The sequence below is a fragment of the Diabrotica undecimpunctata genome, chromosome 2 (genome assembly GCF_040954645.1).
Source record: "Diabrotica undecimpunctata isolate CICGRU chromosome 2, icDiaUnde3, whole genome shotgun sequence".
Classification (NCBI taxonomy): Eukaryota; Metazoa; Arthropoda; class Insecta; order Coleoptera; family Chrysomelidae; genus Diabrotica; species Diabrotica undecimpunctata.
Window position 1 is genome coordinate 100,592,949 of NC_092804.1, and position 17,951 is coordinate 100,610,899.

The 17,951-nt window shown below is 33.1% G+C and overlaps 2 protein-coding genes across 2 annotated transcripts in view; one reads left to right on the forward strand and one right to left on the reverse strand.

Moving 5' to 3' along the window:
* Positions 1–309: 309 nt before the first annotated feature.
* LOC140433832 (uncharacterized) lies at positions 310–12,711 on the reverse strand. The gene is made up of 3 exons (XM_072521807.1): positions 12,451–12,711; positions 11,954–12,198; positions 310–697 (listed from the first exon to the last, which is right to left on the reverse strand). The coding sequence occupies exons 1-3, from the start codon at positions 12,709–12,711 to the stop codon at positions 310–312; spliced, it is 894 nt and encodes a 297-aa protein (XP_072377908.1).
* Positions 6,810–17,951, forward strand: part of LOC140433390 (uncharacterized) — a 68,462-nt gene continuing 57,320 nt past the window's right edge. The window contains exon 1 of the mRNA XM_072521404.1: positions 6,810–6,917. The gene's annotated coding sequence lies outside the window, so the exon portion shown is untranslated. The remainder of the gene's footprint in view (positions 6,918–17,951) is intronic.

Below are 17,951 nucleotides of genomic sequence, written 5' to 3' on the forward strand. Positions count from 1 at the left end.
AAGTATTATGTCTTGTACTATATTCATTTGTGGTTCTGTTCTCTCGTCATTAAACAGATCTTTGATGTATTTTTCCCATATATTTCCTACATTTTCTGGTCTAGATACTATTTGGTTGTTATCATCTACTAAAGTTGTTATAGTGAGTTTTTTCTTTATATTTGTGACTTCTTTAATCCTTTTGTATGCATTGAAGTAGTCATGTTTCTTAATAATTCCCTCAGTTCCGCACATCTACTGTTTATCCATTCTTCTTTGGTTTTCCTGATTTTATTTCGGATGGTTCTTTAGGTTTCTTTATATTTTACTTCATTGCGGTTGTTGTAAGATCTTCTTACGTCCAACAGTTCTAGGATTTTTTCTGTCATCCATGTATTCTTTTTTTTTCTTGTGTTGTCTTGTAGTTGTTCTGTTTGTATAGTTGTTTGTGTAGATTGTTGTTTTGATGGTGTGCCAATACTTTTCTACTGATTCTTCTGCTACCGCGAGTGCTTCACTGAATTTTTCTTTGAGTGTATCATTAAGTATTTTCTCTATCTCTGTCTGTATTGCTGGATCTTTAAGTTTTTTGAGGCTAGGTTTTATCTTCCCTCTGCGTTTGATTTTCTTCAGTTTAATTGAGATTTTACCGATACCAGGAATGTGGTCGGAACCGATGTTCGTCCCAGAATATGTTTTAACTGCCCTGATTCCATTTCTATAACGCTTGTCAATTAATATGTAATCAATTTGGTTTTTTTATTATGTGGCTTCGTCTATCCACAGGTGCTTTCCATGTATACACTCTTCTTTTTGGTAGTTTAAACCAGGTGTTTGCGATCATTAGATTTTCTTCTTGGCAAAATTGGACCAGTATTTCTCCTCTATCATTTCTTTGGCCCAAACTAAAGTTTCCGACTACGTCTTCGGTCTTCCCTTTACCTACTTTGGCATTAAAATCTCCCATAATAATGTTTACAGCATTTTTCTTTGCGATCTTTATTAGCTGATTGATCTCTTGGTAGATTTCTCGTATTACTCTTTCTGGTTTTTCTCGTGTAGGAGCATATACTTGAATAAAGTTAATATTTCAAGGAGTTAATAATGGTATTAATTTGTAGCATAGCTACTCAATCAGATATATCTATAAACTTTTTTACAAATTTACTGCTTTTCTCGTCAACTATAACTACCACTCCGTTATAATGATGAGGATCGTAATTACCAGCATAGTATATCACATGGTTATCGATGTTTGTCTGTCCAGATCCAGGTCACCTAACTTCACTGACTCCGAGAATGTTGACTCCTATTCTTTTTATTTCTTTTACGATGTTGAGATTTTTCTGGCATAAAGATAGATTTTGCATTTCAGGTTCCAATTGTCAATGTGTCATTTTTCTCTTCCACTTTCGGGTGGTTCCTAGCATTTAACGTGGAGATTCTTAGCACCTCTTGACTATTTAAGGTCTGCCATGGACTAGGGGCCTTTTGTTATCCATAACTGATATTGGGTTGTCACCCACGTCAACTGGGGTGGCTTCTTGTCCAATCACATATCCTTGTCTACTAAGTTGGCATACTATTCTTCTCCATTTATCCCTTTTTGTTGCTCTTTCTTCCCAACTATCTCTCTTTTCTGAGATCTTCCTGTACGATATCAAACTTTTTTTGTCTGGGTCGTCCTTGCCTTCTTTTTGTGATTGGGCTCCGTTTTAGAATCATCCTTGGCATCCTCTTTGTTTCTATTCTTATCACATGCCCCATGCACCTCACTCTCTGTCATTTTATGAAGCGACTGATGCTTGGTTTGTTATAAAGTTCCTCTAGCTCCCTGTTTGTTTGCCGCACTTAACCTCCACCTTGTTTTTGCCTCGATATATAGCTCTAAACATTTTCCTTTCCCATATTTCCAATTTCTCTGCATTTGCTTTTTTCATTGTCACTGTCTTTTTATTTCCCATTTAGTTTCCATTCTTCCTGACATTTTTTCTTCTATAATAACCCGCAGATAAGTTAAATGGACCATACTCTTGAAATTATATTTTCTTGGTTCATTAGATATGAAAGTAAACTGCCCCTACTCTTTTTGCTCTATATATGTACTTTGACTTTTCCTGGTTTATTTCTAGGTCAAAATATTTTGCCTTCTTTTCTAATCTTTTAATAACATTTTGTTATTATTTTCTTGTTTTCATTAAAATAGTAAGACCATCAGCGAAATTCAGACATTAATGTTCGTTGTTGAAGATGAATGTGGTCGTTATAACTCGACTATTTTTGATTATTATTTGCAATGCCAAATTAAAAAGCATCGTGGATAATGGATCTCCTTGTCCAAGACCTCTATACACTTCAAACTCATCCGATTAAAATCCTCTTTATACTACATGATTTTGTGTGCTATTCAGGGTCATTCTTACTAACCGGACCAGTTTTTCGGGTATGCGCAAGGATCTCAGTGCTTCATATATTTTATTCCTTCTTATCCTATCATATGCTTGTTTAAAAGAAATATATGAGCAATGCATGAAGGGTTATACTTATATTCATAGCAGGTAGGTTGGATTTCTTCTACTATAAAAATCTGATCCATCATTGATCTCTTAACTCTAAAACTAGCCTGATACCTAGTTTATCATCGGCAAATCTATTGAGTCTTTTTCTTAGCATCCTGGCCAATATCTTGTAACAAGTATACAGCAGAGCAACACATCTGTATTTTCACATTACTGTTTTCACATATTTTAGTATAATTTATTTTAATTTTTTCCCTTCTTATAATATTAAGTAATGTGTAAAGTTTATGCGAAAATATACAAATATTTCTAAAAATTTTACAAGCCGTTGCCGTGCTTCGGAGGGCACGTAAAGCCGTCGGTCACGGCTACGCAAGTGGTCGTTACGTCATCCTGAGGGCTCAACTGAAAAGCCTAAAACCAGACCTTTACAGAAGGTACAGGTACTTTAATTTACCATATTTGGTGCATTATCAGATCAAAAAATTAATAATTTGTGATAAGAAACGAAAGAAAGCAAAAACAAAAAACAAAAAACATTGTTTGGGCGAGTAAAATAAAGTGTAAAGTAAAAACTTTACATTATTTATCTTAAGAGTGCTTTTACTAGGAATATTTAATTTCCAAATTTTTTTAATAATGGTAAATTTTTATTATATAATATTGAAACAACAAACTTGAAGACGGTAATGCACAACATAAGTCTTTATAAAAGGTACTTGACCATTTACATCTTTGGAACTAGATTGTCAACACTTTGACATCGAAGATTTCTTCTTACATGCAACCTACAATAATTTCTTTAGCATTTTAAACTAAACGCAAATAAAAACAAAATACATTTTAGAGTTTAATATTTGCACAACAGTTAAAATATTTAATTTTAAATAAAAATATACACAAAAAAGAATCGGTAGGTTGATAATAAATATACGTCCGGTTTTATTAATTTATATGTATACAATAACCGTTAAAATATTTAAAATTAAAATGCCAAATACAAGAAAAACATTGCTGATCTGTGGCATTTACTAAATCACAATAATTATCATATTTACAAATTCGACTAACAGTGTTGAAGTTTTCAATTTTCGAAAAAAATTATTTTTAAAACAGACCTTCAAAATGTAAATAATTATTCTCTGCTACAATTAACTTAGACGTCGTATTAGGTGGCACCGGACACTGGAGTATGGCATCTAACTCTGTGACACTAATATGGCTATTAAACAATAGGAGTTGGTGATAGAAGGGTGAAAATTAAGGAGTTGTATGTATTGTTTAATGCCACATTATAAAAAATATAAATAAAAATTTTGTCTAGAAAAGAAAAAAAAATTAATGTGAACCACCCTTACTCCTTAGGGGTATGAGAAATATATTACAACCCATTCTCAAACATATCAAATATATATATGTAAAGTTTCATTAAAATCGGTCCAGCCATTTAAATGGAATATGACAACTAACTATGACACTAACATGGCTATTAAAAAATGGGGTTAAAAGTAGAGGGTAACAATTAAGGGCTGTATATATTTTTAATGTCACATCATAAAAACGAAAAAATAAAATATTTTGTTTAAAAAATAAAAATAAAATGTTAGGGTTGAATCACTCTTACCTCTTACGGGTATAAAAAATAAATTTTAACTTATTTTCAGACTTATAGAATACACTTTTAAAATTTCATAAAAATAGATTTAGCCGTATCGGAGAAGGAAGGTTTCACATGGTAACAACATGCGGTGTTTCCAAGCGGTCACCCAGCCAAGTATTAACCGCAATCGACACTTGACTTCGGTGATCGAACGAGAAACTGTATGGTAATGTACAGTGTGGTATGGCTGTTGCCTAATTAATGTTTGTTACTCCTAGCTTTTTTTTGTTAGTCATATTATTGCGCCATCTATTAGGTATATTGCGATTTAAAATGAGATAAAAACTGTTTTTGAAGTCTTTTGTACAATTTTCTAAAAATTTTCTTTTACAAAAACCTTTTTCAGATAATAATAAACACAATAAAAAAAGGATTATCTAATTTGGTTCAGTCATTCTAAAGTAATGCCCATACAAACATTTCGGCGATTTATTATATATAGTATAGTATATACATACTATACTATATATACTATATCAGTTGTTACTTCTATTTCAAAGCCATAACTTTGTTATTGACGTAAGATATCGCAAAATATGTTCCCGAAAAATAAATATAAAATATTTTATTTCGATCTTTCACTGCATGACTGCAAGGTACTAGATTGCAGGCTGCAAACACTTTTTGGAGACTACCAAGTGACTCCAGAAACATATGGTAGCCATCCACTAAACCTGAATAAGCTGATACAGAAAAAGAAAATTCTGGAATGTCTATCAATAATAAATGGAAAATGTACAATTAGTCATTTGGCTGCAGTACGGCCGGTAAAAAAAAGGTTTTAGAATTAGGGCGACTTTCGCCTAAAATTCCCTATGACTACTTTATTTTTTTTATATATATTTTTTTGTAATTATGATATTTTTTTAAAATTAAAATTTAAAATCATTGGTTTGACGATGAATGCAAGAATGCAACAAAAGAAAAAAATTAAAACTACAGAAAGATGCTTACCCGACGAACTAGAACAACTGTAGATAATTACCACACAAAGACAAGAGACGAAAAAAGGATGCACAAAAGAGAAAAACGAAACCACCTAAATAAGGAACTTAAATATATAGAAAACCTTAACAGAGAGAAAGAATTCAGAGCATTCTATAAGAAAGTTAACAGAAAATAATTTAAGGCAACCACAAGACGATGCAGAAGTCAGAATGGTCACCTATTAACAACACGGAAAGATGTATTGAGTAGATGGGTTTAAAAAGAGCTAGGAATACCAAATCAGTTGGTGAATTTAACAAAACTAACTTTTGAAAAAGTTGAATGTAGTGTACGAATTCAGGGGGAACCGTATAAACCTTTTAAAGCATATAATGGGCTGCGCCAGGGAGACCCTCTCCCCTGTATACTGTTCAATCTGGCTCTGAAAAAAGTAATACGTATCTCACAAATCACAACCACTGGTTCAATTATAATAAATCAGTAAAAATCCTGGCCTATACTGATGATATCAATCTTGTTGGGAGAACGGAAAACGCTGTACGAGAGACGTATGTAGCATTAAAAGAATCAGCTACAAAAATGGGTTTAATAATAAACACCAACAAAACACAGTACATGAAAATAAGCATGCAACTACAAATCCTACGACCACTCGTCACAGAAAATGACGTCATCGAAGCAGTGAACCAATTTGTATACCTGGGAGCGCTCCTTAACACTAAAAATATTACGACAGCAGGGATAAACCGCAGAATTTGCACGGCCAACAGATGCTATTTTGGGCTCAATCTCCTCCTTAAATCCACAATTATATCGAGAAATACAAAAATAAAACTCTTACAAAACAATAATACGCCCAGTCCTAACATATAGTTCAGAGACCTGGACTCTAACAAAAAAGAATGAAAACATGTTAGGATGTTTCGAAAGAAAAGTACTAATGCGAATTTATGAAGAAGTGACAGTGGAGTGCGGAGAAGACGATATAACTTTGAACTTTATAGAATATACCAGGAACCTGATATCGTAAAACATATTAAGATAGGACGTCTGAGGTGGATAGGACATGTAATGCGAATGAAACAAAACGATCCAGCTAGAAAAACGCTCCTTGATAGACCCATTGGTCAGGAAGAGCCAGAACAAAGGTCCTTGATAACATCGATGGAGACATGAGAAATATGGGAATATTTCTCCTTAGAATTTATTTCCTATCTCTCTCTCTTGTCGTTTCCTCATTGCTGAGGATCGTGATTTCCTACAATGCGGGCTGTCAATTCTCTCCATCTCTTGCGATTTTGGGCTGCTCTCATGGACTCGGAAAACGTCTCTCCAGTGGCTTTCTGTCTTCTGTTTCTTATCTCCTATATTTTTGTATGAATAATTATCTATATATTAAATTACATTCTATTGCATTGCATTACAAGAAGTAATTAAAAAGGAGAAAGCAACCCAATGTAATTTCGTTGTAAAAACACATTTATAAGACTTTCGTGTTTCATAAATTTTATCATTATTATCTGGTAATTATATACATACGTATTTTCTATATTCAAACGCTTTTATTAATTGTGTATTTCCCCTAAATCCATTACTGGAATTTTCTGTTGTCCGACAATTTTCGCGGGAATCGAGAATGTAAACATGAAAAGGGCGCATGTACCTACACACTGGTGGAAACTATCACTTACTATTTCTCAATACCTACACAAGTTATCATGCATGGTTTATTTCCCTTAAACACGCCTTCCAATATATTTAAATATATCAGTTAATAATTCTCATAAAAAGCTGTCCAACAACCTATTTTGGTAAGTACTTTTGTAAAAAAAATTTGATTTTTATTTTTTTTTATTGCGAGTTTAAAGCTTTTTTAAATATACGAATAATTATTGTAGGAGAATGACGTGTATTATTCGATTTATGCACATGCTTTATTTTTACAGAGTGAAACCCAAAAGTCTATAAAATGCGTTTATAAAAATGATAAAATTAAGTCAGCACGTTATTAAAAGGACCAGATATCTTTTATTAATTGTATTATTAATTAAGGACCATTCTTATTAACTTTTACATATTTGTCCTTATGGGACTTCTTAGTTCAAATTAATTTATTCGGGTTCACAACCTCTCGAAGTGCGGGTCTTCTATTTGTGATTTATTTGGTTTTGTTTATATTGTTTTTATAATTTAGTATTCCTCATATATTTCCCCCCATATTCAAATTCCCCTCATAGTTATAAGTTTATTGTTCTAAATCATGTCCTGCATCCAGGTATTTTTGTAGTATCATTAGTTTATTCCATGAAATTAGGTTTGCAGTTAGTTTCTAATAAGGTAAACATCTATTTAAATGATCGATATATTTTTAAAATACTTTCCTGTAAATGAAAATAATCCTATTAATTTGAGTTAAAATTTCTTTAAATATAATATAACATTTACTAAAAAATAATCTGATCTAGGGACCAAGCCCATTTAATGTTTTGACTTCTGTTCTCTACATCGTCCATTAAAATATACACTGTATTTTGTATACTCAGTGTGTTACAGAACAGTTTTTTTTTCATTGGCAAATGTAGTCATTCGCAATACTAAGATATACATATATATATATATATATATATTATATACATATATATATATATATATATATATATATATATTTATATATATTATATACATATATATATATATATATATATATATATATATATATATGTATATATATATATATATATATATATATATATATATATATATATATATATATATATATATATATATATATATATAAGATTATTGGTTTTCCATACAACCTCGTTATTTCGATATTTTTTCGTCTTTCAAATATTCTCTGGTGTCTTTATTCCTCGGAAGGTTGTGGCTACAATTATTATTCTGTTGACTGATGCCCTAACTTAATTAGTACGTATTGTGAGCACCATTGACCAGAATATTCATCTTCTCTTAATTCCTCGTTGTCCAAATAATTTATATTAGTTATTTGCAGCAGTTATATTTAGTACCGTTTCCCATTATGTGTTGCTGATGTTATAACTTTTCCTTCTTATCATGTATATCAATTCTTTTTCTTTCCTTGTTCTTTGTAGAACGGTTTCCTAGTTAACTAATCCCTTGATGATATCCTTAGGAATCACTTGTATAGCCACATCTCGAAGGCTTCTAGTTCCATGTATTTTATCCTAGGATAATACGAAAATGCATTTATTAGAGGGAATCCCTTTTTATTGTAAGCTATTAATAATTGTATTATAATCGTGATGAATCTTTAGTACTTAGTTATTTATTTTAATAATGTAATCTATTATCGCTTTATAAGTTTATCGTTCTTTTATCATGTAATTTTGTAAATGTATACTGTATACTGTATATAAATGTCTTTGTGTAACTGTAAGTGTATCTTTTGTTTCGTAACTTTGCAGTGTTTACGGTTTAGAATTTTGTGCGTCGCGTAGTATCGTAGTGTATCATCAGTTTGGCAACTTGATAAAAATATTATTTTAATGTTAAATGAAAATTATTTCTACGTCGTACCGGCAACACCATCTAAACCATTAGTATGAATCAAATTAGAAGAACTCACCACTTGTTGCAAGGATTAAGAAATGTCGGCGCTAATAGTCACCCCCACTCAGACTTTATGGTTGAGGAGATTGAACACATTCCCCGAGAGCTATTTTTCGACTCCAATTTTGTTTCCGTCTACCCAAGAAGCAACTTGCGCTCTTGCAAGCGCTGGTAGCTCCCGCTACCAACTCCACCTGGTAATGAACAGTTATATACAACATTATACATTTGTTGATACACACGTGTAATACCTGTGTAAAATGAGTATTTGTTGCAAGTTGCAATTGTTAGTGGTGATCTGTATTTTATATTGTGTGGCGTGTTGAACACTTTAACTGTTTGAGACCATTTTACGTTTGTTTAAACAATATTACTTTTCGCACTATTAACTTATCGCGTATTTGTATATTCATCACTAATTATATTCTGATCCTTCTCCTCTATATCTTTTCCTTCGTAAGGATGTAGTGGCGTCATGTAATTTGTTTGAATATTTCTGTCCAAATATCTCTTGCTTCGGAGAATAAGTAATGTCCTTTATTTGGTCCGACCATCGTATTGGAGATCTTCCTCTGGATCTTTTAACCGCTACATTACCTTTTGGTTAATAGTTGTGATGAGTCTAGTTTTTATGTTAAGTTTTGCTAAAATTGAGTTATTTGTGCGATAGGCGGTCCATGGTATGCGCAACATTCTAAAGTAGACTCACATTTTAAATGCCATTGTTCGCTTTGAATCAGCTTTTTTTATTGTCCAAGTTTCTGAAGCATACGTGGCCATATGAAATATCAATGCTCGAACAAGGTGTAATTTTGTGTTTTTTGTGATGTCAGTGTTCTTCCAAATTTTTGTGAGTTTGGCTGTTGCCGATCTGGCCATTGTGATACGTCGACGGATCTCGTCTTCGCATCCTTCACTTTTAGTAATAGTAATAACGTAGCCTAAGTAACTAAATTGCCTGACTACTTCGTAACCTGCCATGTTTCTTATCTCTGCTTAGTTGTATCGGCTTATATCCATGATCATCACTTTGGTTTCCTGCATATTTATTTTTAAACCATAATTCGTACTCACCGTGCCTAGCCTATTCATAATTTTTTCCAGTTCTTCTGGTGATGACGCCAATATAACAGTGTCATCAGCATAATGTACGTTTTTGACTTTTTTCCTCCTATCGTTGCTTCAATTTGCCATTCATGAAAAACCTGACGCATAATATGTTCACTATATATATATATATATATATATATATATATATATATATATATATATATATATATATATATATATATTGAATAGAATAGGGAATATTATACATCCCTGTCGAACTTCAGATTTTAATTTGAAGTTTTTCGAAGCCACATTACTAACTCTTACATTAGAAGTATTATTTTTATATAGTTTTTGTAATAAATAGATTAGATGTTTTGGAGTACCCATTTCTCTAAGTATATGCTAGATTTTATCTCATTTTACGGTATCGACGGCCTTGGAATAGTCAACAAAGCATAAATATGTTTTTATGTTAAACTCTCGAGATTTTTGGATAATTTGACGAGTTAATTTCTACCTTTTTTTTTTTTTGGACTGAGCTGAAAACGTTCTAAACGGACTAGGGAAGTACTGTTGGACTCGATCCGGAAGGGGACACATGCTAACGCACGCTACCCAGTGTAGGGCCTCGTGCCCCGCATGTCCCCCTGGCCGGTCGCCTACCAACTAAAACCACCCCTTCTTCGACCCAGAATACCCCCGGACGAGTTCCTTAGAGAACGAAACATGGGAGTATCCTGCGCTGTCTGGACGGAATGTGCTAGGACTGTGCCAAGATTATCGTACAATTTACCTATGCTGCTATCCTGATAACGGGTAGCAGATAGGGAAGGTTCGGTTTGCTTACAGGCGAGGAAGATGTAATATAATACTTGTCGTTGTTAACCGGGAGTAGTGATGGTGTACGCAGACTAATGAGAGAGAGAGAGAGAGAGAGAAAAGGAAAAAAGAAAATATAGTAGGGTACGTGCTTAATGGCTAGTAGGGCCATCACTTTTTTTTAGAACCTTTATTATCAATACATAGCCCAGTTTATGCGTTATCACGTACTTACGTTATTATGTTACGCGGCGATTTTCGAAGATTGCGCAGCACGTACCGATAAAGTGTAAGGTGCGGGAAGACACCTCCCTCATCTTGCTTGTTCAGCTCTTTCTATCATGGTCTTTCTTTTCATTATCTTTGTGATGTGGTCTATTATGTACTCAAAATTCTGTTTATTAAGCATCGCGATCTGCATTATGTTATTGGGCGTTATCGCTCCTAGCCTGTTCAGCAGCCTATTTTGTTCGTGTGCGAAGACATTACATTGGAAAATGCAATGCTCCGCGTCATCCTTTACGTCGCATGTTGAGCACCTATCATCGTTGGATTTTTTGATAGTATGTCTGTAAGACCTGAAAGATCCATGTCCAGTCAAAAACTGTGTAAAGTAGTAATTCACTCGTTTAAACTTACATTGGTACCACGCCACCACATCAGGGATGAGCGTTTTGGTCCATTGAGCTTTCGTCGTCTGTGCCTCCCATTCCGTTTGTCATTCTATAAGCATTTGTTCCCTTATGGTAGCTCTGGTCTGTGGGATGTGGCCGTTTTTGTTTTCATAGAGCAACTCCTCTACCTGGGAGGAATCCGCATTGTTCTTGGGAAATTTGTGGTAAGAAAATTGATTTTAGTCTTTCATTGATGAGGGTTAGAAGTAATTACTGCAATCTGTCGGTGAACCTTTTGTTACATCGGAATAAGCGTGAGTTTACTCCAGTCATTCGTCTGCTTTCCGGTATTCCAGATCTTATTGCAAATTCTAAATATTATTTCCGTCCCGAACTCGTCCATGTCTTTGAGTGTTTCAGCTGTTATTCCATCTTCTCCTTCTGTTTTTCTGAATTTTAGCTTTTTAATTACCGCCTCAATTTCTGATTTTAATATTTGAGATTCTTTTTCATAACTTCTCTTCTCTGTATTATTGTCTGAGTCGTTCTTAGAGAATAATATTTCGCAATATTGTTTCCACACCTCTGCGATATCGTCTGGGTTTGTTATGGTATTTCCACTATTATCTTTGATGATCTGTGTCTGCGGTTTAAATTTTCTCGCTAGATACTTGACTTTTGAGAAAAGTTGTCTAGATTCTTGGCGGCCAGCATGTTCATCTAGTCGTACACATATATTTTTAATAGTATTATTTTTGTCCCTTCTGCACAAGTGTTTTATAGTTGTATTTATGGTGCATATCTCTATTTCTTTATGTTTTGAATTTGATGTGCCGTGTCTTTCTTCTACAATATTGAGAGTCTCTTGAGTCATCCAATGTTTTTTCCTAGCTGTTTTGTCGTTGGAATTAATATTGTTGATGGCTTCAGTGATCCATTTCTTTGTGTATTCCCACGTTTTGTCAGGGTCTCTGGTAGTCACTGGTAGGTGAGCTTCTTCTAATGCTTCTCTAAACTATTCAGGTTGTTTTGGAATTAATTTTTGTCCCTTATTTGTGATTGTTTTACTGTATAACTTAATGCGAAATTCTGCTTGAAATATTTTGTGATCGGAACCACAGTCAGCAGCTGCTTTTGTCTTCACGTTGATTATTGAGTTCCTCCATCGTATAGTGACAAAATTATAATATATTTGGTTCTTGTATCGTCCTCCAGGCGAAGACCATGTTGATAATCTCCGCGGATGATATTTAAACATTGTGTTTACTATACTAAGATCCATATTGACGGCAAATTGAAGGAGCCGTTCACCTCGTTCGTTTCGCTCGCCTAAGCCATGCTTACTTATCGCTTCTTTCAAATGGCCATCTATTTTAGTTTTTCCTATTTTTGCATTATAATGTCTTATTATCATCATTGGTTCTTTTTTAGGAATGTTAGAGATGGTTTCATGTATCGGGTGGTATGTTTCTTCTACTATATCTCCTGCCGATTCGGATATTGGCGTATATACCTGTATGATATGCATTTTGGCTGATTTAGCGTTTAGAGCTATTTTGATTATTCGATCATTTACTGGAAGATATTCATGTACATATTTTGCCCAACGATTTTGAATTAATATTGCTACGCCTTTTTGTCCTGATTTGTTAGCTCCTGACATGAAAATTTGTAGAGAGTGGCCTTCAAATGTCTTTGGCTTTCCCAGTGTGTCTCAGATATCCTACAGATATCTATATTTTCCTTCATCAGTTCATTTTCTAATATATACAATTTACCTGGCTGTAGCAGCCCCCTAAGATTCCATGTTGCCATGCTGCTTTTTTTTACGTAATATTAAGTTTAATCTTCCAGTATTCCATTTCGCAGATATTGCCTGGTCGTCCACAATCATCTGCCCGGGCGCTCATTTCACACCATTCAACCCGGAATGGATATGGCGCCGGTTGCTAGACGGATTGCAGAGCACAGATTTTTCTTGCTTAGTCGTCATTTCATAACGCTCTCTGGAAAGATAATCAAGTGGGTTCCCGTTTCCTGCCTGATCGCAGTCTCACAGCCAGTTTAACTAAGATGTAGTTATCGCCTGTGAGTAATTTACACTAGACCTGTATCGATCATACAGCCCTATTGCAATAATGAAATAGTTGCTGCCCTATGTCATGCCCTCAGTTGATCTGCGGGTACTTATTTGGTTGGACCTTATTCGCACCTGTCCTGCATATTTATGTACAGTAATGTTCTCTATCAGCCATTGGGACGCGCCGTGTCGGGGTTGAGGACTTCCCCCGCAAAGTCCGTCTTCGGTGAAGTACTGAAAAGGCTCTACTCAGTTCAGAGCTTTTACCGCACGCAAGCTAGAACCAAATAAAGATATATCTATTTTAATATGCTTCCATTATTAACGGTATTGATTTCATTTTTGATATTTTTATACATAATTTCACTATTATTTTTGTATATATCACGGATATTATACTAACGTGCTTCTTTTACTAATTGTATTAATTCTATTATTATTATTATTACGTATTAAGTATTAATAATTCTACGTTTAATGTTCTTTTATTAATATTTGTATTAAATTTAATATAATTCATATACTATATGTCTGACTACATTTTGTGTGCCTTTCTCAACAGGTTTGATTAAGTTTATCACCAATTAATTGATCTTTTATTCACAAGTACTTACATTATTATAGGTATTCATATTTTTCACCTTTCTAACGTGTATAATATTAACTTATGCCGTTATTTTATATCACACTTTACCACCAATTAAATTTCTCTGTTAATATATTTTTATCGCCTAACCATTCACTCAGTTTGGCTACTTGTATCCGGATCATTTATTCGCGACCTGTGCTGGTCAATTTTATATCTTTGGTAAGATTCTGACCGTTTTATATTATTGTTGCTATCTATCGCTATCTGTCGCTACTATCACCTTCGTAATAATTATCGTCAACTTTAAATAAATACTTTCTAAAAGTAGATATATCATATATAGTCTACATGCTTATTTTCTCAGTATGTCGTAATGTACCTACTCAATCCGAAGAGGATAAACCAGCGTATTCTAGATTGAACATATATATTCAGACTTGCTTTCTGATGTCCCCGTATTTTATATAGAGGTATGTGCAGGAAGGAACACACTTATCGAAAACGCTTCCTTCGGAAATTAGAGCTTTTTACAGATGACATCCTAACATCGATTTAATTCAAATATCTTTAAAAGTGTCTTTTAAGTTATAAAATTATGTATATTTATTTCTTCTTCTTCTTCCTCTTTTTAAGTAATTCTGATTATTCATTTGCGGATAAGTATTTCTATGGAAGATTGTCACTCCATCTTTTGCGCGGTATTCCGATACTTCTTCTACGGATTGATGACTTATCTCTTGCTATTTTGACGACATGGGTTTCCTCCATTCTGCTTATGTGGTTATTTCATTCTGTTTTACTATTTAGTGTCCTTTCTTTTATACACTGTACGTTACATTTTCTTCTAATGTCTTCAATTCTCTTTGGAATCCTCAGCGTATTTCGTGTAATTCTTCTCAGTACTCTTATCTCTTTCTCTTCCAGTAGCCTTTGTATTGTGGGTGTATAAATTCTTGAATTTATCTCAGTGATAGTGTGTCTGTTTTGCCATATAGTGGTATTAAGACATGCTGCCAGTGTATTTGCTTTTTGTACATGATTTCTCTCTTCTTTGTTTCGGTCTCCATATTCCGAGGTATCTGATTTCCATTACTTGTTCAATACTGATGCTTTAATTTCTGTTTTACATCTGGTTGGTTATTTGCTAATTACTATTGTTTTAGTTTTCTGAGACGAGATTTTCATATTAAATTCTGTGTATTAAGTACTGGTGATATTTAGAACATTTAGATTATTTTCCCAAGTTAACTGGGAAATACCAAAAGATTTTTTTAAGAATACCATAAGGTTGAGATTCTGTTGAACTACTTGAATATCCGCCAAAGTAAAATATTTCGTTTATTATAAAAGTTTTAATTAACTATCCTTTTTCCTGTACATACCATGTCCCGTTGTAGAACTAGTAAGAGGGATATCAGGTTTTTTGGTTTAAAAAATAAAACGATTATATTCTCTCGTCAGCTCGATATTTCGCAAATGTTTTACTTTCTACTATCATTTTACAGTCCTTTTTCTACGTAAAGAGTGAAAAAGATAGTGTTTTAAAAGATAAACAGTAGTTGCATGCCGGAATAAAAGGTTATTCCTAGTATCCTTCAATAGTCTGTGTAAGAGGCTTTGAATTTGCGGTTCACCTAATTCGTTATCGAAGAGAGGTCTCTCGACTTCTTGTTGCTTCCTATATATATATATATATATATATATATATATATATATATATATATATATATATATATATATATATATATATATATATATATATATATATTAGATGTGAAACTAAATTTTATTTTCCACAAAAATTAACGTTTCGGCAGGAAACCCTTGCCTTTGTCAAGATTCTAAAATGAACAAGATTAAGAAAAAAGAGTTAATTAAAATATGTATATATATATTAATATATAACTTACCAAAACGTAAAAACGGACACTGACATTAATGAAGTGACAAAAAAAAGTTGATATCTGATATCTCATGGTTTACTGTAATTAGTGTGTAATTATTTTTATATGGGCGTATCATTAATGTTTTCGAAAAAGGTAAAGTAGAGATATGTTATGACTTTCAGAGCTTTTTATGGTGTTATATTTATTATTATTTAAATCAAATTAAAATATATTTTATTTAGGTTTTGTGTATCTTTTTTGTCATTTATTGCGTTGGGATATCTTTTTATTTCTATTGATTCGTGTATCTCCCTCTTCTTTTTGTTTTGTTCGGTTTTTAAAATTTTGATGTTTTTGAAGTCAAATTTATGCTTCTTCTCATTTTTATGTTTTGTGAGCGCAGTGACATTGTTCTTGTCATATTTGTGAGAACGAATTCTGGATTGAAGCTGTTGACTGGTTTGCCCGATATAGACACCTTTACAGTTAATACATGGTATCTCGTAATCAACATGTGATTTTTTGAGTTTTGTTTGTGTTTTGGTTGTGTTAAATAGTGTTAAATATAATACGGTTCAAGAAACTCAAAACTATATTACATATGTATATATATATATATATATATATATATATATATATATATATATATATATATATATTATATAATTGCAATATTGAATTTGGAGAGTACGACAAATATAATAGATTGAGATGCAGCGGTGATTGTCGACGATATTTCTGCATGAAATGTTTTGGTCTAGATAAAGTGACCACGAAAGTAATATTGAACTAAAAATTTCACCACCTGAGATTTTGTTGTACATTATGTGATTCTCCATCCTTAAGATATTTAAACGGGAAAATATCAAATTTGTCAAGAAACTAATTGCCCTTGGAGAACTTTGAGGCTCTAATTGATACGACCAAGAAAATTACCGACAATTTGCCTGTTTTAGCTACTGACCTACAAGAAATGCAAACCATGCTTTTAGAACTACATACCGAATTTTCTAAAATAGGACTGAAAATGAATTTAAACAAAACAAAAGTCAGCACTCCGAAGACACCGTGACAATAATAAACGATAAAGTTATAGAAAAAGTTGAAGAATATATATATACCTAGGACAAAAATAAATATTAAATAGGGAAATTCAAACTGAAGAAATAATAAGAACAAGAAAGTTAGCTTGGACAGCATTCGGTAAACTGAACTATATACTCAGAAATCAACAAATTCAATTACATCTTAGATCTAAAGTTTTTGATGCATGCATTATTCCGATATTAACTTATGCGGCACAAACATGGACAATCACAAAAAAGAATATGAATATACTTAGAGTCACTCAACACGCGATGGAAAGAGCAACGCTAGGTATATCACTTAAGGACAAGAAAACAAACACATGGATAAGACAGAAAACCAAAGTCACCGATGTGGTGCAAAAATCATTAAAGTTGAAATGGGAATACGCTGGACATGTAGCTAGGAGCGATCTAAACAAATGGCACAGATCAATTTTAACCTGGAGACCATACCAACACAAAAGACCCAGAGGCAGACCTCCTATGAGATGGACAGATGATCTGAAAAGGACTGCCGGGAAAAATTGGCTACAAGTAGCGTACAATAAAAAACAATGGAAAGGAAGACTTGAAGAGGCTTATGTTCAGATGTGGACGTGAATGGCTAGACGAAGAAAAAGAAGAAGAAGATGCCTGCTTTTATGGAGATCTACGATTTACTAACTAAAAATGATAGTAAGCTGGACTACCTTACAAAAAAAATTGACGACATCCATAAATCAAGTGATTTGCTTAATGCTGAAAAGGTTGTAAAATCTATAAGGCAAATTGAACAAGATATCTTGAATAAATCGACGGTTATTTTCGGCTGTACCGACGAGACTATCAAGGTTCAGGTACACGACTCTTATTCAGCTGATATTAAAGTGGGCTTGGAAAGGCTCTCATCAAATATCAACCAAATTTCAACTCAAATCTGTAAACTTCACAATAAAATACCCACTCTACCATAAAAGACAAAGGTATTTATGAAAAATTCTGTTTGCGTCACCTCGGCCACTCAAACAGATGATACTCAAGAGCCCGGAGTAGTTCCTCAACAAAGTTCAAACACTACAGAAGAGAAGTGACAATATGCAGTTATTAGCAACCTAACACCAGAATATACTCCTATTCAAGTGGTCC

Coding starts and splice junctions, on each gene's coding strand:
- LOC140433832 (XM_072521807.1), bottom strand. CDS start 12,711: ATGCATATCATACAGGTATATACGCCAATATCCGAATCGGCAGGAGAT. Junction 12,199..12,450: donor TCAATATGGATCTTAGTATA/GTAAACACAATG, acceptor CAACCTGAATAG/TTTAGAGAAGCATTAGAAGA. Junction 698..11,953: donor AATACAACTATAAAACACTT/GTGCAGAAGGGA, acceptor CAAGCGTTATAG/AAATGGAATCAGGGCAGTTA.